We start from the raw sequence: 24,745 nt of genomic DNA on the forward strand, positions 1-24,745 counted from the left end.
TTGCTCATCTGACTACCACAAATAGAGCCTGTTAATAAGTAACATGAAACATAATTTGACACAGTTATTAAATGAGCTGATATAATTCAAATTTGAAAGGTGACACTGTATATGTATGGATAGATCTTAATATTTTAAAACAGTAAAGAATCATAGAGATAATTTAGTTCAATCTTTTTACTTAATGAATGATGAAACTGATGTTCAGAGAGGTCAGATAATTGGATGTGAGGCGACTTACCTATTTAATTTGTAAGTCATACATTCATTCATTTATTCTATTAACCAGTTCAAGAGTGTTAATAAAGTATAGGGCTTCTGATTCTGGTAATGACAAGCCAAGTTGTTTGAACCATTCTTTTATTGATGACAGTTATATTATTTGAAGAGAATATAAACAAAAAGTCCTAAAGGCATCAAAAAGCTGACAAGAGAGAGAAATTACAGGTAAATTCCAGAGAATTAAGATCAACATTTGAAGCTGCTTTTGCCTTGAAGGCCTTTGCTGATCAGGAAGCTTTGAGCAATTTTGATGGCCTCCTGGAATGAAGAGGAAAGTAGTCAAAGTTCAGGTCTTTCCAAGATCAGAAGTTTCATGCCCACTCCCCACATTAAACTATGACCTGTAAGTGTAAACCCTTTGGGTAAAGGTGAACCCAAAGTGAAATTGTCCTCCTCCCCTACATCTTATTTTTCCTACTTTCATGAGATTACAGGGACAATTGCCTTGATCAGAGCATAGGAGAAGAAAGAGAAGGAAAAAAGAAAACCAGAAAAACCTTTCATTGTGAATTAGTAAACCACAGGCTATCTCTCACGTGGAATTGCTGCCAGAATTCTCAACCCGGGTGGTCAAAGAAACCTCAAACTTTAAATTTATTTGAATTGGTTCCAGAATAGTAATAACCTAGGCCCTTAACAGAAGCAAATGCAAATTTTCTTTTGGAAGAAAGCATCCTCTTTTGGAGGCTTTGAGAACTCTTCAAGTACACTTTCAAAGACATGCAGTCAAAGATAACCAAGCATTAAAGAAACATGGTACCATAATAGAGAACCAGGAGAAAGAAGGCACAGTAAAAAGTAATCTTTGAAGACCTCAGAAACTGGATTTCTTGAACACACATTTTGGCATGGTTACCATGTTTTAAAGAAGTAAAAGACAAGCTTGGAAATATCTTAATGGTATAGGAAACTACAAAAAGGTATATTACAGGCATAAAAAAAAATAGAATTCATAGAAAAGAAAAATGAAAATTAAATTTAAAAGGTAAATTTGATAGCAAATTATACATGACTAAGAAGAGAGTTAATGAAACTTGATTAGAAGTAATTATTTAGAATATACTAGAGAGAAAAAAAGGTGGAAAGTTGGTAGGAAGTTAAGATAATTGGAGGATAGTGTGATAAACATAATTATGCTTATTGAAATTAATGAGAGTAGTGAGAAAGAGGGCACAGGGATTTTATCTTTTCAATAAGTAAGTTTTAGTTCACTAATGTTTTCCTATTGTCTTTTCAGTCACTATTTCATTTATTTCTGTTCTAATAATTGTTATTTTCTTCCTTCTATTAATTTTGGGCTTAGTAGAGTTAATTTTTTTTGAGATCTTATTTCTTAATGTAGTGTACTGTTTATTGCTATGAACGTCCCTCTTAGAGCTGCTTTTGCTGCATCCTGTAAGTCTTGGTATGTTGTATTTCCATTTTCGTTTGTTTCAAGAGTATTTCTTGATTTCTCTTTTGTTTGCTTTGAACCATTAGTTGTTTAGTAACATATTGTTTAATATCCACATATTTGAATTTTCTAGTTTTCTTCTTATAATTGCTTTCTAGTTTCATACCATTGTGGTTGGAAAAGATGCTTGATTTCAGTCTTACTAAATTTATTCAGACTTGTTTTGTGGCCTGACAAATAACTTACTATGGGGAGTGTTCCATGTGTGATTGAATGTCTATTTCTGTTACTTTTGGGTGGAGTGTTCTGTATATATATATATATATATATATATATATATATATATATATATCTTTTAATTCCATTTGATCTAATGTGTCATTCAAATTTATTACTTCCTTATTGATTTTCTGTCTGGATGATCCAACCATTGATGTAAGGGGAGACATTAAAGTCCCCTATTACTGTATTACTGTCAGTCTCTCCCTTTATGTCTGTTAATATTTGCTTTATATTTTGAAGTACTCTTCTGTTGGGTGTGTCGATATTTACAGTTGTTATATCTTCTTATTGGATTGTGCCCTTAATCATTATATGATGTCCATCTTGTCTCTTGTTACAGTCTTTAAGGTCTATTTTTTCTAATACAAGTATTAGTACTTCAGCCTTTTTTTCATTCCTATTTGTATGGAGTATCTTTTTCCATCCCTTCAGTTTCAGTCTGTGTGTGTCTTTAGGTCTAAAGTGAGTCTCTTGCAGGCAGCAAATAAGTGGATCTTTTTTTTTTTTATCCATTCAGTTACCCTATATCTTTTGATTGGAGAATTTAGTCCATTTTCATTTAAAGTAATTATTGATAGGTATGTAGTTGTTACCATGTGGTTACATGTTTCCTGGTTTTTTGTTGTTTTTCTCTGATACTTTCTTCCCTTCTTGCTCTCCCCTTGTCCATTATGAGTTTCTTTAGTGTTATATTTAGACTACCTTCTCTTTGTTTTTTTGTGCATCCATTATAAGTTTTTGACTTGTGGTTACCCTGGGGACCTTACATGACATAGTACATACATAGCAATCCATGGTGAGTTGATCAGGTTACTTAAGTTCACATGCATTCTAACAACACTACATTTTTCACTCCTCCCCTCTTCCACAATTTATGTATATGATGATGCCTTCTTTTACACTTTTTAATTTAGTGATTCCCTTAACTAACATTCAGATGTAACTGATTATACTACTTTTGTCTTTTGACCTTCATACTAGCTCTTAAGTGATTGATCTACTATCTCTGATACATGTTTATTTTTTTACCAATGAAACTTTGCTTCCATATTTTTCTTGTTTATAGTTAGGATCTTTTTCCTCTTCAAGAAGATCCTTTGAGATTTCTTATAAGGCCAGTTTAGTAGTGATGAACTCTTTTAACTTATGTTTATCTGTGAAGTTCTTTCTCCCCTTCTGTTCTGAATGGTAACCTTGCTGGGTAGAGTATTCTTGGGTGGAGGTTTTTCTTTTAAAGTACTTTGAATATGTCATGCCATGCTCTTCTGGCCTATGGGTTTCTGCTGAAAAATCAGCTAATAGCCTTATGGGGTTTCCCTTGTAGGTAACTCATTGCTTTTCTCTTACTGCTTTTAAGATTCTCTGTCTTTGATCTTTGACATTTTAATTATTATGTGTTTTGGTGCAGCCTTCCTTGGGTTTATCATGTTGGGGGTTCTCACTGCCTCCTGGACCTAGATGTCTGTTTCTTTCCCTAGGTTAGGGAAGTTTTCAGGTATTATTTCTTCAAGTAAGTTTTCTACTCCTTTCTTTCTCTCTTCTTCTATGACTCCTATGTTGTGAATATTTGGTTGTTCGATATTGTCTCAGAACTCCCTTAACCTATTCTCATTTCTTTTTTCTTTCTTTTTTCTTTCTGCTGTTCAGCTTGACTGCTTTTCATTATTCTGTCTTCCAAACTGCTGATCTGTTCTTCTGTATCCTCTAATGTGCTGTTAATTACCTCTAGTATATTTCTCATTTCATTTGTTGTATTCTTCATCTCTGATCGATTCTGTTTTATATTTTCTATCTCTTTATAGAGGTTCTCACTGAGTTACTCCACTCTTCTCCCAAGTCTGGTGAACATCTTTATAATCATTAATTTGAATTCTTTATCTGATAAGTTACTTAAGTCGGTTTCATTTAGTTCATTTAGGTCCCCAGGGAAGCCCCTCTCCACCCTGCTACTTGCTCTAAGTCTCTGAAGATTTTGTATTTCTAATCTTAAATTTAAGAATCAGGAGATTGAAAAATCTATTTGAATATAACAAAAATAGCTTGCTGTTTCTGTTTATGGCCTCTAGATGGGTCTCTGTAGCAGAGGTCTTAACTTCTTGCTCCTGCTTTGTTACTAGGTTTTGTTTTCTGTATTTGTCCTATTTTCCTTAAGATCATATGTCTTAACTTTTCCCTTTTTATGGGTATGCTACAAATAAAAGTAATAATTCCTTATGTAAGTGTGAGAGTCATTTGAACTAAAAGAATGCTTGCATCACTGGAAATACAGTTCACAACCAACAAATATATATCACTAGCTACTTTGGATATTGAGCTCTTAAAATGTGATTAAAACAACTGAGGATCTGATTTTATAATTTTATTTATTTTAATTAATATAAGTTTAAACTCAATTTAGTTATCAGAAAACTTTTAAGTATGTTTGTCCTAACTTGGGCATGTGAATCTACTCTTAAAATTGCAGATTTCATGAAATCTACATAGAGATCAAATATTTCCAATGAAAAGTTAGTATCCAAGTTGAAATATATTGTAAGGATAAACTACAAGCTGCATTTTTGAAGACAGTGAAAAACAAAATGTCTCAATATTTTTTAAATATTTCTTTAATGTTGGAATATATTTTGGACATAGTGGGTTAAATAAATATATTCAGATTTGTTCCTTTTTTATGTAGCTTCTTGAAATCTTCAAATTACATGTGTGGCTTGTACATTATATTTTTCTGTACAGACTTGACTGTAGCTAAGAATGTTACTTAAGAGGCTGCTGCTATTATGAAGTGACATGTATCTATGGTTCCTAATGTCAGCGCTTGCTACCAGTTGATTTATTTGGGTTTTAGTTTTATAATTTCTTCAGAGCTGGAATGTTGTCATTCAGAATGACCTCTGGTCACTTATGTGTTGATCCATCTAAGCATGTGATTCAATTGATCCTCAAGTCAGCAGCAAAAAAAGAGGGAATGATTAATTCAGCTTTTGATCTAACCTTAGGCAACAGAGAAAGTCTGGGATTAGCTGTTATTGTATCATTCATATCACAACAAACCGAGGAGAAAATTAGGAGTTAAACTTACCAAAGACAAGATCATGAAGAGGAACAGTATATTCCTAATCTTTGTATTTTTCCAAGATATCTCCTCATTATCTCTTTAATGAAAACCATGGCTGTTGTTGTTTTTAACTTCCCATGGTAAACTTGAATGTTTATATTCCCTCAAAATTATATGTGGTTTTTTTTTCTGCTTTGGTTTTTTTTTTTTTGTTATTGAGATATAATCGGAATATAATATTATAATAGTTTCAGATGTACAATGTAAAGATTCAATATTTGTATGTATTGCAAAATGATCACAGTAAGTCTAGTTAACTAACATCCAGTAACACATAGTTTAAAAAAAATTCAAAATTCATATGTTAGACCCTGATTCCCATGTAATGGTATTTGGAGATGGGGCCTTTGGGAGATAATGAGGTTATGAAGGTGGAGGAGTCCTCATGGATGGTATCAGTGCCCTTATAGGAAGAGACACAAGAGAACTTGCTTCCTCTCTTTCTCTGAGAAGACATTGTATTTCATGGCACAGCTAAGTTCTCTTATAGTCAAGTATAAGATTTTTTACTAAACAATCATATCATGTATGTGCAGTCACATTTTTATTTCTTCCTTTTCGATCTGTATGCCTTTTATTTATTTTTCTTGCCTTGTCAGTGCATTGGCTAGGATATTCACAATACAATGTTGAAGTCAAAGTTGTGAGAGCGTTTATCTTTGCCTTGTTTTGATCTTTGGTGGGAACCATTCATATTTCACTATTAAATATGATGTTAGCTATAGGTTTTCCATAGATGTGGTTTACCAGGTTGAGGAAATTTCCTCATACTCTTAGTTTGCTGAGAGTTTCTGTCATGCATGTATGTTGAATTTTGTCACACTCTTTTTCTCTATCTTTTGAGATATTATTTTGTTTCTTACTCTTACTTAGTTGGTTAATATGGGGAATTACATTGATATTTGAATGTTAACCCATTGTGTATTCCTGGGATAAATGCTTGGTCATCATGTTATCCTTTTTTATATATTTTTTCGATTTGATGTGTTAACTCTCAGGGGAAAATATGTTCCTAGCCTGGGGCAAATATCCTTTGAAGCTGAAGTCAGTCAAAGAGAGAAATAAAGTGCGAGGAACCCTTTTATTGCTTAAAAGCAGTCATCCACTTCTGCTCACTTGTGTCTGTCACAACCTGGCTGCAAAAAAGGGACCCCAACAAACCTCTCTGGTCCAGATATGCCCTCACTCTCCCCATGCTTGTAATCACCTATTGATGTGGAGATCCACTAAGGCCAGGTGAGAGATTCTGGAAATATAATTTTACCCACAGCCCACCCCTCCAGAAATCTCACCTCACAATCTACTACTGACTCCCCATCTTCTGCAATGGCCCCTGTGCAAGAAAACTGGAGTACTGTAACCAGACTAATGACATACAGCAACAACAGCAATAAAATCTTGATAATCCTCAAGTTGGAGGATTCATCTAGGTTTGAAGTCTTATGCAGATGAAGTCCATAGATCGCCTATTCCACCAGTACCAGTAGCTGAACAGGTAGGGAGTTCAGAGCAATCATGCAGCAGCTGCAGCCAGGGGGTGGGTCCAGGCCACAGGGAATGTAGAAGAAAATAATCTTAAGGGTGATAAGGTATATGTTTTAATGATACCAGCATAGGCAAATCTTGTCCATCAGGTAGGATGCATGCAAGAGAGTGGTTCTGTGATAGGACAGTGGCAGGAATGGGATCTCGTTATGGTCTAGTATACTAGACCTTCACCTTCCTCCCTGTGGGAGTTACAGATGGGTCTATATGTAGGGCTATGGGAGGGACATGCACTGGCCATAAAGATAAAAACAAAACTTCCCTGCAAGATGCTCCTACCTCCTATACGTTTTAGGTACACTGCCATGATCTTTGGGGGCCACACTGCTGTTAACTCCAGGAACACACAGGAGGCCAGCTTCCAGACGTTTTCCCCAAGGTGCCAGAAGAGTCAGCTATTGCTGGTGCATGTGTTGAAGTGTCCAGGACCATGTCCACTCTGAACAGTCTCCAGAGTTTAATGCAGTTGGGGCTGGCAGCGGGATGTTGCTCTGCTGGCCATATCCTGGCTTCAATAACTCCTCTTTGGTTTGTACATACAGTTGTATAGGAGAGGCAGCAATGTGTGTTAGCATGTCCACAGGGCTTAAGGCTCCTTTTTGGGTCTTCTCATTCAAATGCTGTAGCACTGCCCATAAGCAAACTGACCAGCCCCTTAGACTATTAGTATCTGACTTCAGGCCAGATTTGAACAAACCATTGTACCTTTCTATTGTGCCTGTCCCGGTAGGGTCATATGGTACACGAACGTTCTACTTTATTCCTAATTGCTGTACCCATTCTTGTAACACACGTCTAGTAAAATGGGTGCCTTGATCACTCTCAGTCACCTGTGGCTGGCCATAGGCTGCAAAGAGACACTCTAGGCCCCTTTCGGTCATTTGCTCATCTGCATGATGTGCAGGAAAAGCAACCAACAGGCCAGTAGCTGTGTCCACACAAGTCATGGCCTAGCAATATCCTTCTGATATGCGCAGAAGCCCAATATCATATATGCCACCTGACAAGGGGTATCAGCCCCTTTACTATTGTCCCTTGTTGCTGCAGGACTCAGTGTAAGTCCCTCTGAGGGCACACAAGGCACTCCTCTGGGCTCTGCTGATTTCTTCAAGGGTCATCAGCAAGCCCCACCAATGGGCTACAGCCCACATTGTCTTTTACCCTGTGTGTAACAAATGCTGATGTAACCATTGGACTACATCAGAGGCAGGCTTTCCTTCTAGCCAACGCACCTGGGCCAATGTGTCTGCTTCACCATTCCCTGGGGATGCCAAAGGCAAATGGCAAGTCACATGATATACAGTAACTGTCTTAGTCTGACCAGGTGTCCATGGGTCTTACCACAGCTCTTGCCCCCAAAAGGGCCAGTGACCAACCATTGGCATGGTATCATGTTGGTTAGCCACAGGGTCAAACCCCAATAGGCAGCCTCGCTGTCAGTGCAGACAGCTATAGGGGAGGGCTCTTGGGGGATCATGAGCCATACTGCCTACAACTCAGCCTGTTGGCTGCTCTTCTCCTTTCCATCCTCCATCCATATTGTCTCAGTTTTAGGATGGAAATGACAGCTTTAGCCCATGACTGAAGCTGTGTGTATACCAAGCATCTTCAGGTATAGGGCTTTTCCCTCCTGATAAGGACTCTCGGCTACCAGTGGCTCTAAAGCATGTTCTTCCTGCTTTCTACTGGTATACGTCACTGGCCCCAGTAAGCATTGGAGTTCTCCACTTAAGGGTGTAGTGGAGAGGGCACTACACTGCTGTAAATATGTGCCCCATTTGGCCAGTGTAAGCGTCTGTGCCACACCATTCTGTGGCCTTTGGGTCCAGTCTCACACCCTCCCTGTGATGAAATAGGTGGTTATTACCTTGGTTAGAGCTGTTACGGTGATGGGCTCTGTAGCCAGCAAGGCATAGTACACAGCAGTCAGTTGCTTCTCTATCAAGGTGACCTGGACCTCTGCTCCTTTCCATAGTTTGTGACCAGAATCCAATAGGTTGGCTTGTCCATTCAAGCTGTTGCCAAAGGCCCCATCCATAACCATCTTTGGTTACATGAACATCCAGCTCACAGGGCCTTGATGAGTCCATTACATTCAAGGCCTGCACAGCTTTGACTGCTCACTTGGCAGCAGTAAAAGCAGCTGCACGTTTCATCCCAGGCCCACCTGATGCCCTTTCTTACCAACCAGTTATAAGGGCTTCAGAATTTGTAACAGGTGTGGGATAAACACTCTCCAGTAGCCTAAAAGACCCCGAAACTCTTGTAATACTGCCACAGTGGTAGGGGTAGGGAAAGCCTGGAATTTGTCTGTGACTGCTGCTGGAATAACTTTAGTTTTACCCAACCAGACAACCCCCAAGAATTTTACAGACAAACCAGGTCCCTGAACCTTGGTGCTGTTCACAGCCCATCCTTTCTCCTGTAGATGCTGCAGCAGTCTAGAAACTGCCCCTTCTAAATCTGCAAGAGAATCAGATGTGAGCATGATATCATCAATGGAGTGATACAGTCACACTATTTGTGGTTTCTTCCATTTGGCCAAGTGCTGGGCTCCAAGTCCATGGTGCACTGTGAAGGTATCCCTGTGAAAGGACAGTGAATGTTCACTGCTGGCCTTCCCACGTGAAGGCAAACTGTTCCTGACTTCCTTGTGCTATGTCAATAGAGAAGAAAGCATTAGCAAGGTCCACAATATAATGATATGTCCCTAGTTCATGACTGAGGGTGTCCATAAGGGCTGCTATAGAGGGGACAGCAGCATGGAAAGTGGGTGTGACTTTATTTAGTTCCCTGTAATCCATGGTCATATGCCAGGAGCCATCTGGCTTTCTCACTAGCCACACCAGGAAATTAAAAGGACCATGAGTGGGCTTTATGATGCCCACCTTCTTCAGTTCCTATAGAGTTTCTTCAGTTCCCTTGTGTTCCCCAGGCAATTTATACTGCTTAATATTTGCCGCCCACTGAGGTGACAGAGCTATAGGCAGGTGCTTAGCATGCCCCCTCAGAACTGCCTTTACCACGTGTACCCTCAGTCTGAACTTACCTACAGTGGTCTGTAGCCACAGGCCCTGCAGGATATCTACCCCCAAAATATTCAGGGATGGGAGAAATGTATACTCCTTTGGGGGTAAACCTCCTATCCTTAATGGGATTTGGGCTTTTTTCCCTCTAATTGCCTTACCCCCATAGCCATCTAGCACAACCTGGGTCCCAGGAAAATGCTCAGGGTTGCCATAAATCAGACCATTCAGCTCCTGTGTCCCCAGTGCCAGGACACATTGTACATTTACAGGGGACCAATGAATTGCCAATCCTATATGTGGCCTCTGGTCTCCACTATGTCTCCTAAGGTGGGGACCTTGACACTCCACCTCAGTGAAACTGCAATGCTCAATTGTTCTGTAGGTGTGAGGGCCCAGGCATAGCCTGAGTACTGTCCCCCATAGAACTGCTCTGACTCTAACTGGTGCTGCAGTTCTAACAAGATCCTACTGGGCTGCCCATCAAGTTTTTCTTTCACTATCCCCACCTTTATCAAATCAACTCACATCTGGGTCCTCGAGACCTTCACAGGGCCCTTTGCACCTCCTTTCAGTCATAACCTGTACTTCCTTCCATGCTCTTACTGTTTCAGCCTCCCCCAGATCTGCTAAAGTACGAGTAGCCTCACTTATGGGTTGCCCCATGTGGGGAGCAAGAATAGTCACTAGGGACCCAAAGAGAGATGGGGGAGCTGTATGGAGCACCAGATTTCTCATTCCTACAGTGAACAACTCCTCATCAGGGCCCTGGGAGTCCATATTACAGATGATATTTTTCATTCCCAACTCTTGTAATACCTGCTGGAGCTCTGCATGTTTTCCAGCTAGTGGGTAAGAATAGTAAATCACCCTGATTAGGTCAAACTGCCCTGATGGCAGTTGTCAGCCAGTCCAGAAGCACCCAATTCCCTGAGCGTGACGGGCACTTTTCAGCTTCTGCTGGAGGGAAGGATGAGTTGTCAGGGAAGCCAGTCTACTCATTTCTGAACCTGACATCACAATGTTTCCACCCCCATATCCCAGAGACGAGACACAAAAGCCATGTAGGCCGAGGTTCCAATGGCTTCTGCCAAAACCAGATGCTGATGTCCACCAGCTCATCTTGGGTGTAGAGGCAGAGCATGGAGTGGGGGCTGGGGAGGGGGCAGCTCCTCACCCTGAAGAGTCCGTGGTTATTGCATTTTTATATTCTTAATTACAGCCAGGCCAGCCTTTAATATGGGAGGGACTGGTACCTCAGGCAGTGGCCTATCAACAGATCAGCCCTTGGCCCCACCCCCTCATTCTCCCCTGACATCTCCTGTACCATCTCTGTGCTGAAGTCACTACTCTTTCCTCCCCTTCCTCCAGGACCTCCTGCTGTGCAGATTCTCCTGCTGCCTCCTCCCTTGCTGCTGGTATCTTGCAGGAGCATGACCTGTCTTCTCAATAACTGTCTCTCTTTCTTAAGGGCTCCCAATAGTCATCGCCCAGCTCCTCCAAGCGATGCTGAAGTGTCTCTCTTCTCAGTAACCCTTTCCACTATCTCAAGAAACAAATATTCCACAATCTTGGTTTCCACACAGCAACTCAGGGCCTCTAAGCAGTCTTCTATCTGATGGAGGGCTAGCTAATTCCACGGCTTCCCATGTCTGCACCCTTCCCCAGTTCTGTGGAAGGCCCCACCCATCTAGGAGGTGCTTTACCCTAGACCCCCAAGTGGACTACTGCTCTCCACCCTTTGGAAACACCTATTGATATGGAGATGCACTAAGGCCACGCAAGAGATTCTGGAAATAGTGCAATTTTACTCACAATGTATTAAATTTTTATTAAGGATTTTTGTGCCTATGTTCATAAGAGTGTTGGTTTCTTTTTGTTTTGATTTTTTTTTTGACTTTTGATATTAGGATAATGCTGGCCTTGTAGAATGATTGAGAAGTATTCCTTCTCTTTCTGTTTTTTGTAACTTTGTGTATATAATTGATTTATTTCCTTAACTGTTTAATAGAATTTACCAGTATACATGTAGGTCTGGAGTTTTCTTGATGGAAAGGATTTTAACCTTTTAAGGTCAGTTTCTTAGTAAATATATTACTATCCAGATTTTCAATTTTTTTGAATGAGCTTTGGTAGTTTGTGCCCTTTAAAGAATTTGTCCATTTAATGTAAATTGTTGACTTTATTAACAAAAAGTTGATATTATTCCCTTAGTACCTCTTTAAAGTAGGACTTTAGACATGTTCTCACCTTTCTTCTGATGTCAGCAATCTTTATCTTCTCTCTTTTTGCCATGATCAGTGTAACAAAACTTATTTACTGATTTTGTTGATCTTATCAGAGGGTCAGCTTTTGTTTTCATGGATTTTTCTCTGTATTTTGTTTTCTATTTCACTCTGCTAATTTCTATTCATCCTATTTAATTCTCTTCATTTTCTATTTAGATCTTCTGTGATCCTTAATAGTTCCTTTCTTCTTACATTGGGTTTAATTTGCTCTCTCTTTTTGTATTTTATTATGTTGAAAGCTTAGGTCATTGATTTTAAATCTTTCCTCCTTCATATAAGCATTTAGATTTTTTTTAAAACATTGTTTTAGCAATATATCAAACATTTTTAATGTAATACTTTTATTTTCATTTATTTCAAATTTATTTTTAATTTCCACTGTGATTTCTTCTCTTACCATGTGTTAGAATTGTTGCTAGCATTTCCAAATATTTGGGCATTTTCCAGATATCTTTTTGGTATTTGTTTGTACTTTAATTCTCTGTGGTCAGAGTATATAGGTTGTATGATGTGACTACTTTTTAATTTACTGAGACTTGTGTTTTGGCTCAATATATAGTCTGTTTCGGTAAATAGTCTGTGCTTGAAAATATGTACACTGCTCTTATTTGATAGAATGTTCTATTGATACTAAGATGGTTGTTAATATTAAGTCTTCTATATTCTTACTGTTTTTTCTGTTTATTTTATCAATTATTGAAATGGAGGTATTGAGATGTACCAAATCTGTGGTTTTGTCTGTTTGTTTTAGTTTTGTTAGTTTTTGCTTCATGTATTTTGAAGCTCTGATATTGGGCATATAAACATTTAGGATTTTTGTGTACTTGATAAATTGACCCCTTCATCATTGTGGGATAATTCTCTTTATCCCTTGTAGTGTTTTCTGATATTACACCCACTTTGTCCATTTTTAACATTTTACCTTTCTTGTAAGTGTAATTAGAATAGTATTTTTTTTCATCCTTTTACCTATTTCTGTCTTTATGTTTGAATTAGTTTTTTTAATGAGGTATAATTGACATACAACATTATACTTAGTTTCCAGTGTATAACATAATGATTTGGTATTCATATATATTGTGAAATGACCACAATAAGTCTGGTTAACATTTATTACCATATATAGTTACAAAATTTTTTTCTTCCTTGTAATGAGAACTTTTAAGATTTATTTTCTTAGCAACTTTAAAATGTACAATACAGTATTAATAACTATAGTCATGCTGTTCATTTTATCCCCATGACTTACTTATTTTATAACTGGAAGTTTGTAGCTTTTGTTCCTTCACCCATTTTATCTTCCCTCCACTCCTTGCTTCTGACAGCCACCAGTCTGTTCCCTGTATCTGTGAGCTTGGTGGTTTTGTTTTTATTATTTTTAGATCCCACATATAAGTAAGATTATATATTTGTCTTTCTTTAACTTATTTCACTTAGCATAATACCCTCAAGTTCCATTCATGTTGTCACAAATGGCAGTATTTCGTCCTTTTTTATGGCTGAATGTTATGTGTGTGTGTGAGTGTGAGTGAGTGTGTGTGTGTGTGAGTGTATACATATGATTTCTTGATCCATTCATCCATGGATGGACACTTAGGTTGTGTCCACATCTTGGCTATTGTAACTAATGCTGTAATGAGCATGAGGGTTCATATATCTTTTTGAGGTAGTGTTGCTTTCTTTGAATAAATACCTAATATGTAGAAGGGGAATTCCTGGGTTGTATGGTAGTTCTATTTTTAATTTTTTTGAGGAACTTCCATACTGTGTTTTGTAGTGACTGTGCCAGTTTACATTCCCACTAACAGTGTACAAGTGTTCCCTTTTCTCCACATCCTTGCCAGCAGTTGTCATTTCTTGTCTTTTTGATAATAGCAATTCTAACAGGTGTGCAGTGGTATCACATGGTATTTGTATAGGTTTTTGTAGGCAGCATATAATTGAGTCCTGCTTTTTAACAATATAACAACCTCTGCCTTTTAACTGGGCTTTTTATATCCTTTCCATTTAATGTGGTTATTAATATGACTGGTTTTAAATTAGTGGTGAGCTGACACTGATGCCTACTGACTTACACCAGTTTGCAAGATCTCTTTGTACACATCTCTTTTCATCTTCACTTTCAGTAACATGGTGTTAGTAGATTCAGATTGGCCATGGTGGGGTATTTATAACCAAAAATTGGCAAATATACCAATTAGACATCCCCTACCTGCCATGAGCCTGTTTTTAAACATTTACTAGGACAACACTATTTTAAATATATATTGTGCTACTTGTTTTCTTTTTGTTCAAGGTCTTCTTTGTTCCTTTTTTCTTTTTCTGATTTCTTCTGTTGAGAATTTTTAAATTTAATTTGATCTGTTTTGTAAATTTATTAACTATACCTCTGGTGTTCTGTCTTGCTTTTAGTGGTTACTTTAGGATTCATAGTCTGTATCATTAACTTACAGACCAACCTTACATAATTATGACTGTTCACTATAGTTAATATAAGAAACTTACAAAATATTATATTTTGTTTGCCTCTTCGCAGAGGCACATTTTATTTCTATATATGTTATAAACCCCACAACAGTTACTGGTTTTGCTTTAAACAGTTAACTGTTTTTTACGGGTAACTTTTAAAATTAGAAAAAAGCTTATTCCTCCATATATGTATCATTTTCTCCACACATGTATCATATTTATCGTATTATATTATCATCAGTGTTTTTTATTCTTTTGTAGTGATCCAGTTTCCCTCTAGGATCATTTTCCTTCTGCCTGAAGAATTTCCTTTAACATTTTGTATAGTGCTAGTGTGCTGGTGATGAATTCTCTCAGCTTTTGTGTGTTTTAATAAGTCTTTACTTACCTTATTTTTTGAAAGATACTTTCTGGGTACAGAATTCTAGGTTACCTTTACTTTTTAAAAAATCATAGTTCTTTAAGGATGTTGGTTTACTATTTTGGCTTTCATTGTGTCTGATGTGAAGTCTGCTGTCATTTTTGTTTTTCTGTACTTAATGTATCTTTTTCTTTGGTTGCTCTTAAGATTTAATCTTTATCTTGGTTTTGAACAATTTTGTTAATGATATGCCTTCGTGAAGTTTTATTGTGTTTCTTGTGCTTGTGCTTTGTTGAGGTTCTTGGATATGTTATACTTTTCATCAGATATGGAGAAATTTCAGCCATTATGTTTTCACTTTTTTTTTTATGATTTCTCTTTCCCTCCGTTTTCTTTTTTTTCTCTGGGACTCCAATTATAGATTTACTAAACTTCTTAATTGCTGTTCCATGATTCACTGGTGCTTTGTTGATGTTCTGATGGTCTGTTTTGTTTTCCTTTTTATCTTTCATTTCACTATACTCCCAAATTTACTAGTCTATGCTGCATTGTCTAATCTGCTGTTAATTTCATTCAGTGTACTTTTCATTCCATACATTGTGTTTCTTATCTCTAAGTTTCACGTGCATCTTTTTATATCTTCCATATTTTTCTTTGTCATGCTCATGCTTTCTTCTATCTTCTTGAGCAAATAGAGCATATTTATAGTAACTGTCTTAATAGTCATATCTACTAATTCTATCATCTATGTCATTTCTAGGTCTGTTTCTATTGATTGATTAATCCACTCTTTTTTTTTTTGGTGTATATGCATTTTTAAAATTCATTTTATTATCATTAATCTACAATTACTTGAAGAACATTATGGTTACTAGACTCCCTCCTTCACCAAATCCCCACCCACAAACCCCATTGCAGTCACTGTCCATCAGTGTAGTAAGATGCTGTAGACCCACTACTTGTCTTCTCTGTGTTGTACAGCCCTCCCTATGCACCCCCCACATTATACATGCTAATCGTACGGCCCCCTTTCTTTTTCCCTGCCCTTATCCCTCCTTCCCACCATCCTCCCCAGTCCCTTTCCCTTTGGTAACCATTAGACCATTCTTGGGTTCTGTGATTCTGCTGCTGTTTTGTTCCTTCAGTTTTTCTTTGTTCTTATACTCCACATATGAGTGAAATCATTTGGTAGTTGTCTTTCTCCACCTGGTTTATTTCACTGAGCATAATACCCTCTAGCTCCGTCCACATTGTTGCAAATGGTAGGATTTGTTTTCTTCGCTGAATAATATTCCATTGTATATATGTACCACATCTTCTTTATCCATTCATCTATTGATGGACACTTAGGTTGCTTCCATTTCTTGGCTATTGTAAATAGTGCTGTGATAAACATAGGGGTGCATCTGTCTTTTTCAAACTGGGCTGCTGCATTCTTAGGGTTAATTCCTAGAAGTGGAATTCCTAGGTCAAATGGTATTTCTATTTTGAGCTTTTTGAGGAACCTCCATACTGCTTTCCACAATGGTTGAACTAATTTGCATTCCCACCAGCAGTGTAGGAGGGTTCCCCTTTCTCCGCAACCTCACCAACATTTGTTGTTGTTTGTCTTTTGGATGGTGGCGATCCTTACTGGTGTGAGGTGATATCTCATTGTGGTTTTAATTTGCATTTTTCTGATGACAAGCGATGTGGAGCATTTTCTCATGTGTCTGTTGGCCATCTGAATTTCTTCTTTGGAGAACTGTCGGTTCAGCTCCTCTGCCCATTTTTTAATTGGATTATTTGCTTTTTGTTTGTTGAGGTGCATGAGCTCTTTATATATTTTGGATGTCAACCCTTTATCAGATCTGTCATTTATGAATATATTCTCCCATACTGTAGGGTACCTTTTTTTTTTGTTATCATTAATCTACAGTTACATGAAGAACATTATGTTTACTAAGCTCTTCCCTACCCCAAGTCCCCTCACAAGCCCCATTACAGTCACTGTCCATCAGCATAATATGATGTTCTAGAATCACTACTTGTCTTCTCTGTGTTGCAAAGCCCTCCCCTTTCCCCCACCCCCCACATTATACATGCTAATCATAATACCCCCTTTCTTCTTCCCCGCCCTTATCCCTCCCTACCCTCCCATTCTCCCCAGTCTCTTTCCCTTTGGTAACTGTTAGTCCATTCTTGGGTTCTGTGATTCTGCTGCTGTTTTGTTCATTCAGTTTTTCCTTTGTTCTTATACTCCACAGATGAGTGAAATCATTTGGTATTTGTCTTTCTCCGCTTGGCTTATTTCACTGAGCATAATACCCTCTAGCTCCATCCATGTGGTTGCAAATGGTAGGATTTGTTTTCTTCTTATGGCTGAATAATATTCCATTGTGTATATATACCACATCTTCTTTATCCATTCATCTACTGATGGACACTTAGGCTGCTTCCATTTCTTGGCTATTGTAAATAGTGCTGTGATAAACATAGGGGTGCATCTGTCTTTTTCAAACTGGAATGCTGCATCCTTAGGGTAAATTCCTAGAAGTGGAATTCCTGGGTCAAATGGTAAGTCTATTTTGAGCATTTTGAGGAACCTCCATATTGCTTTCCACAATGGTTGAACTAATTTACATTCCCACCAGCAGTGTAGGAGGGTTCCCCTTTCTCCACAACCTCACCAACATTTGTTGTTGTTTGTCTTTTGGATGGTAGCCATCCTTACTGGTGTGAGGTGATATCTCATTGTGGTTTTAATTTGCATTTCTCTGATAACTAGCAATGTGGAGCATCTTTTCATGTGTCTGTTGGCCATCTGAATTTCTTCTTTGGAGAACTGTCCAGCTACTCTGCCCATTTTTTAATTGGATTATTTGCTTTTTGTTTTTTGAGGTGCGTGAGCTCTTTATATATTTTGGATGTCAAGCTCAAGCCTTTATTGGATCTGTCATTTACGAATATATTCTCCCATACTGTAGGATATCTTTTTGTTCTATTGATGGTGTCCTTTGCTGTACAGAAGCTTTTCAGTTTGATATAGTCCCACTTGTTCATTTTTGCTTTTGTTTTCCTTGCCCGGGGAGATATATTCATGAAGAAGTCACTCATGTTTATATCCAAGAGATTTTTGCCTATGTTTTTTTCTAAGAGTTTTATGGTTTCATGACTTACATTCAGGTCTTTGATCCATTTTGAATTTACTTTTGTGTATGGGGTTAGACAGTGATCCAGTTTCATTCTCTTACATGTAGCTGTCCAGTTTTGCCAGCACCATCTGTTGAAGAGACTGTCATTTCCCCATTGTATGCCCATGGCTCCTTATCATACATTAATTGACCATATATGTTTGGGTTAATATCTGGGGTCTCTGTTCTGTTCCACTGGTCTGTGGCTCTGTTCTTGTGCCAGTAACAAACTGTCTTGATTACTGTGGCTTTGTAGTAGAGCTTGAAGTTGGGGAGTGAGATCTCTCCCCACTTTATTCTTCCTTCTCAGGATTGCTTTGGCTATTCGGGGTCTTTGGTGTTTCCATATGAATTTTTGAACTATTTGTTGTAGTTTGTTGAAGAATGTTTTTGGTAATTTGATAGGGATTGCATCAAATCTGTATATTGCTTTGGGCAGGATGGCCATTTTGATGATATTAATTCTTCCTAGCCAAGAGCATGGGATGAGTTTCCATTTGTTAGTAACCTCTTTAATTTCTCTTAAGAGTGTCTTATAGTTTTCAGGATATAGGTCTTTCATTTCCTTGGTTAGGTTTATTCCTAGGTATTTTATTCTTTTTGATGCAATTGTGAATGGAATTGTTTTCCTGATTTCTCTTTCTATTAGTTCATTGTTAGTGTATAGGAAAGCCACAGATTTCTGTGTGTTAATTTTGTATCCTGCAACTTTGCTGAATTCCAATATCAATTCTAGTAGTTTTGGAGTGGAGTCTTTAGGGTTTTTTATGTACAGTATCATGTCATCTGCAAACAGTGACAGTTCAACTTCTTCTTTACCAATTTGGATTTCTTGTATTTCTTTGTTTTGTCTAATTGCCATGCTAGGACCTCCAGTACTATGTTGAATAACAGTGGGGAGAGTGGGCATCCCTGTCTTGTTCCCGATCTCAGAGGAAAAGCTTCCAGCTTTTCACTGTTCAGTATGATGTTGGCTGTGGGTTTATCATATATGGCCTTTATTATGTTGAGGTACCTGCCCTCTATACCCATTTTGTTGAGAGTTTTTATCATGAATGGATGTTGAATTTTGTCGAATGCTTTTTCAGCATCTATGGAGATGATCATGTGGTTTTTGTCCTTTTTGTTGATGTGGTGGATGATGTTGATGGATTTTCAGATGTTGTACCATCCTTGCATCCCTGAGATGAATCCTACTTGATCATGGTGTATGATCCTCTTGGTGTACTTTTGAATTCGGTTTGCTAATATTTTGTTGAGTATTTTTGCATCTATGTTCATCAGGGATATTGGCCTGTAATTTTCTTTTTTGGTGGGGTTTTTGCCTGGTTTTGGTATTAGGGTGATGCTGGCTTCTTATAACGAGTCTGGAAGTATTCCCTCTTCTTCTATTTTTTCAAAAACTTTAAGGAGAATGGGTATTATGTCTTCTCTGTATGTATGATAAAAGTCCGCAGTAAATCTGTCTGGCCCAGGAGTTTTGCTCTTGGGTAGTTTTTTGATTACTGATTCAATTTCTTTGTAGGTAGTTGGTCTGTTTAGATTTTCTGTTTCTTCCTTGGTCAGTCTTGAAAGGTTGTATTTTTCTAGGAAGTTGTCCATTTCTTCTAGGTTTTCCAGCTTGTTTGCATATAGTTTTTTGTAGTGTTCTCTAATAATTCTTTGTATTTCTGTGGGGTCCATCATGATTCTTCCTTTCTTGTTCCTGATTCTGTTGATGTGTGTAGATTCTCTTTTTCTTTTTATAAGTCTGGCTAGGGGCTTATTTACTTTGTTTATTTTCTCAAAGAACCAGCTCTTGGTTTCATTGATTTTTTTCTATTGTTTTATTCTTCTCAATTTTATTTATTTCTTCTCTGATCTTTATTATGTCCCTCCTTCTGCTGACTTTAGGCCTCATTTGTTCTTCTTTTTCCAATTTTGATAATTGTGTCTTTAGACTATTCATTTGGGTTTGTTCTTTCTTCTTTAAATATGCCTGGATTGCTATATACTTTCCTCTTAAGACTGCTTTCACTGCGTCACACAGAAGTTGGGGCTTTGTGTTGTTGTTGTCATTTGTTTCCATATATTGCTTGATCTCTATTTTTATTTGGTTATTGATCCATTGCTTATTTAGAAGCATGTTGTTAAGCCTCCATGTGTTTGTGAGCCTTTTTGCTTTCTTTGTACAATTTATTTCTAGTTTTATACCTTTGTGGTCTGAAAAGTTGGTTGGTAGAATTTCAATCTTTTTGAATTTACTGAGGCTCTTTTTGTGGCCTAGTATGTGGTCTATTTTGGAGAATGTTCCATGTGCACTTGAGAAGAATGTGTATCCTGTTGTTTTTGGGTGTGGAGTTCTATAGATGTCTATTAGGTCCATCTGTTCTAGTGTGTTGTTCAGTGCCTCTGTGTCCTTACTTATTTTTTGTCTGGTGGATCTGTCCTTTGGAGTGAGTGATGTGTTGAAGTCTCCTAAAATAAATGCATTGCATTTTATTTCCTCCTTTAATTCTGTTAGTATTTGTTTCACATATGTTGGTGCTCCTGTATTGGGTGCATATATATTTATAATGGTTATATCCTCTTGTTCGATTGACCACTTTATCATTATGTAATGTCCTTCTTTATCTCTTGTGACTTTCTTTGTTTCAAAGTCTATTTTTTCTGATACTAGTACTGCAACACCTGCTTTTTTCCCCTTGTTGTTTGCAGGAAATATCTTTTTCCATCCCTTGACTTTTAGTCTGTGCATGTCTTTGGGTTTGAGGTGAGTCTCTTGTAAGCAGCATATAGATGGGTCTTGCTTTTTTATCCATTCTATTACTCTGTGTCTTTTGATTGGTGCATTCAGTCCATTTACATTTAGGGTAATTATTGAAAGATATGTACTTATTGCAATTGCAGGCTTTAGGTTCGTGGCTACCAAAGGTTCAAGGTTAGCTTCTTTACTATCTAACTTAACTCACTTATTGGGCTGTTATAAACACAGTCTAATGATTCTTTATTTCTCTCCCTTCTTATTCCTCTTTGTCCATTCTTTGTATGTTGGGTGTTATTTTGTGTGTGTGTGCTCTTTTGTGTTTCCTTTGACTGCTTTTCTGGGTAGTTGATTTTATTTTTTGACCTTTAGTTAGTATTTGATTGTTCCGCTTTCTTTGCTGTGATTTTATTTTCTCTGGTGACATCTGTTTAGCCGTAGGGGTGCTCCCATCTAGAACAGTCCCTCTAAAATACCCTGCAGAGGTGGTTTGTTGGAGGCAAATTCCTTCAACTTTTGCTTGTCTGGGAATTGTTTAGTCCTTCCTTCATATTTAAATGATAATCGTGCTGGATACAGTATTCTTGGTTCGGCGCCTTTCTGTTTAATTGCATTGAATATATCATGCCATTCTCTTCTGGCCTGTAAGGTTTCTGTTGAGAAGTCTGATGATATCTTGATGGGTTTTCCTTTGTAGGTGACCTTTTTTCTCTCTCTGGCTGCCTTTAATACTCTGTCCTTGTCTTTGATCTTTGCCATTTTAATTATTATGTGTCTTGGTGTTGTCCTCCTTGGGTCCCTTGTGTTGGGAGTTCTGTGTCCTTCCGTGGTCTGAGAGGCTATTTCCTCCCCCAATTTGGGGAAGTTTTCAGCAATTATTTCTTCAAAGATACTCTCTATTCCTTTTTCTCTCTCTTCTTCTTCTGGTTCCCCTAAATGCGGATATTGTTCCATTTCAATTGTTCACGCAGTTCTCTCAATGTTCTTTCATTCCTGGAGATCCTTTTGTCTCTCTCTGCATCAGCTTCTCTGTGTTCCTGTTCTCTGATTTCTATTCCATTAATGGCCTCTTGCATCTCGTCCATCCTGCTTTTAAGTCCTTCCAGCGATTGTTTTATTTCTGTATTCTCCCTCCTTAGCTCTTCCTTATTTCTCTGCAAGTCCCTCAGCATGGTTATGACCTTTATGTTGAATTCTTTTTCAGGAAGATTGGTTAAATCTATCGCCCCAGATTCCTTCTCCAGGGAGGATGTCTGGGTTGGGTTAGTCTGGTCTGTCTCAAATTCTTCTGCCTTTTCATGGTGGTAGAGGTGGTCGTAGGCAGTTGGCATGTGTGTCAGCTGGGAGAACCAAGTCCCTTTCCACTTGCTCCTGGCCTTCCTTTCCTGGGAGAACGGCGACCCCTAGCGGCTTTTGCTGGGCAGTTGTCCGCAGATAGGGTCTCTGATTCTTGCCAGGCTGCTGTGGAGTAAGCTCTGCGCGGTTGCTGTGGGCGTGGCCACTTTCAGGCTGATGCTCTGCTATGGCGGTGTGCACCAGAGGGGGATCAGGCGGGAGGCTGTTTATAGCCGTGAGGGGCCTCAGAGCTGCCCTGCTGCCCCGGGGGTTAGGGTGCCCAGAGTTCCCTGGGATTCCCAGCTGCTGAGCTGAGTGTGCCGGGAGGCTTCCATCCAGCTGTGAGGCTCCTGTCCCTTTAAGTCTTTCAAAAAGCACTCGCTTTTCTTTTGTCCTTGGGGGCATGGACTGCGGGGACCTGCTCGCAGGTTTTACTGTTCCGTTTTTGTAGTATCCAGCACCCCACTCACTGTGTGTCTGTGCTCCCAGTATGGATGTCTAGGGCTGGGTGTTTAGCAGTCCTGGGCTCCCTCTCCCTCCCCGCTCTGACTCCTCTCCTCCCGCCAGGTACTGGGGTGAGGGGTGCTCAGGTCCCTCCAGGCCGCAGCTTATATCTTACCCCCTTTGCGAAGCGCTGGGTTCTCTCAGGTGTAGATGTAGCCTGGCTGTTGTCCTGTATCTTCTGGTCTCTCTTTTAGGAATAGTTGTATTTGTTATATTTTCAAAAATATGTATGGTTTTGGGAGGAGATTTCCACTGTCCTACTCATGCCGCCATCTTGCTCCTCTGGGCAACATGTTTTTATATATTTGTTTTGACAGAAAAAAATTTCCATCTGTTGCCATCCAAACACATAATTATATATATTTGTTTTTAAGATTTCTGTGTTCAGAGATTCCACAAGACCTATTCTTCAGCTCACTTGTCCTTATCCTTTAGATTATCAAGTTGTTTATCATATCTAACTAAATAATTTTCTTCTACTAAGCCTAATTTTTCTTCATCAAACAGAATAGCTGAAACAGTATTTACTCTAGAACTCCCTGTGGACCAAAAAAATCCCCCAAAACCCCAAACCCTTCATTTACTCATTCAACAATTATTTATAGAATGTTTACTGTGTAACTGGCCATATGCTAGGCATTGGGTATACACATGAAGGTGTATGAAAAAGAGTTCCCACCCTCAGGGAGTTCATAGTCTTAGGAGGTAAACTGGCAAGAAACTGTTTTTCCTTTATGAATATTTGTGGGAGTAACTGTGTTCTATTCTAGAACTGTGGAAAAGGTGATATACTCTCTGAATATCCTAATCTCAATTCACTGCCTCCTGAAACACCCAAGCATGCTCTTTCCTTAGGATCTTTGTTCTTGCTGTTCCCTCTACCTAGAATGCTTCTCCCCTAAGATTATCCAGATGACTTACATCCTGCTCCTTCACATCCTTATTTAAATATCATCTTATCAATGAGATCTCCCCTGACTACTATCTATAAAATAGCACTTTCCACCTTCAGTTTTTATCCCCTTGGATTTATTCTTTATAGCATTATTGTTTACATTTTTATTTATTTTCATCCTCATCCTCTTTTGCCTTCTTCCCACCTCAGATGTAAATCCCAGATGAGCAGGGACTTTTTTTGTTTTGTTCAGTTTTATCCCTTGTATCTTGAGTAGTTATGGGTACATACAGGATTCTTGATAAATATTTCTGGGAAGAATTAATACTTCTTTGGCACTTGATTATTTTTCCTTCTTATGTTTCCCTACAAAGCATTTCCTGACTCATTTTATTCACATTGTCTACACATTTAGAATAAGTAAATGTCTTAGTCACACTGTAATAGTTGAAAGAGATACTTATTATATCAAGAACTTGTTAAATTTTGCTTTTTTTCCCCTCTTAGTTTTCAAAGAAGACCAATCCATTGGATAAACATGTTCAGGTTTTGATCAATAAATATGGATTGTCTGCTGATCCAGTTGCTCCTCAGATGTTTGGGTTTGCTGGAAGAGAGCACATGGAAAAATATGGTATGTTTAAAAAATACTTTAAGATCCATTGGTAGTTATATGCATGTGAGGAGAACCAATAGGTATTTATTAAGGAACTGTGGAGGATGCCAGAATATATAGATATAAAGTGGTTTTTGAATTAAGTTGAAGAAATAGTCCATGTAGAATTTAGTTGTAGAAAAAGTATTCATTATAGGAAATCATATGGAAATACCTAGAATGTCCCATAACAAGAAATTAAAATGGAAAAAATTATATAAATCTTTTCTCCTGTAATCATGGACTATACGTTGAAGATCATCAGATGTGAATATAATAAGACTTAATGATGCTCTTGGTAATAGGCTTAAATAGCCAAGTTTTATTCTTTGTACTTGAATCCATCAGAAGTCCATCATATTGTGTTATTCTCAAGTGTTTTATGAGGTTTAAATCTCATAGTTGATTGGTATTTTGTAGATTAACATCCTAGTTTTTGGACTGATGGTCAACAATTCTCCTACCTTAGCCAGTTAGTTAGTTAAAGCTTGGGGTTGTGCAGATAGGATGTTCTTTTTATATGACTGTGAACAAGTACATTGTTGTGTACCGTGAGATAAGAAAGAATAAATTGTGGTACATATACCCAATAGAATATTATTCAGCCATAAAAAAAGAAAAGAAATCCTACCTTTTGCAACAACATGGATGCATCTAGAGGGTATTATGCTCAGTAAAA

General features: G+C 38.0%; 1 protein-coding gene across 1 annotated transcript in view; it reads left to right on the forward strand.

The window, feature by feature from the left end:
* Positions 1-24,745, forward strand: part of SCP2 (sterol carrier protein 2) — a 141,542-nt gene that overhangs the window by 22,319 nt on the left and 94,478 nt on the right. Inside the window, exon 6 of the mRNA XM_036892782.2 lies at positions 23,919-24,045. Coding sequence (XP_036748677.2) covers positions 23,919-24,045 — 127 coding nt within the window. The remainder of the gene's footprint in view (positions 1-23,918; positions 24,046-24,745) is intronic.

This window comes from Manis pentadactyla, chromosome 4 (genome assembly GCF_030020395.1).
Source record: "Manis pentadactyla isolate mManPen7 chromosome 4, mManPen7.hap1, whole genome shotgun sequence".
NCBI lineage: Eukaryota > Metazoa > Chordata > Mammalia > Pholidota > Manidae > Manis > Manis pentadactyla.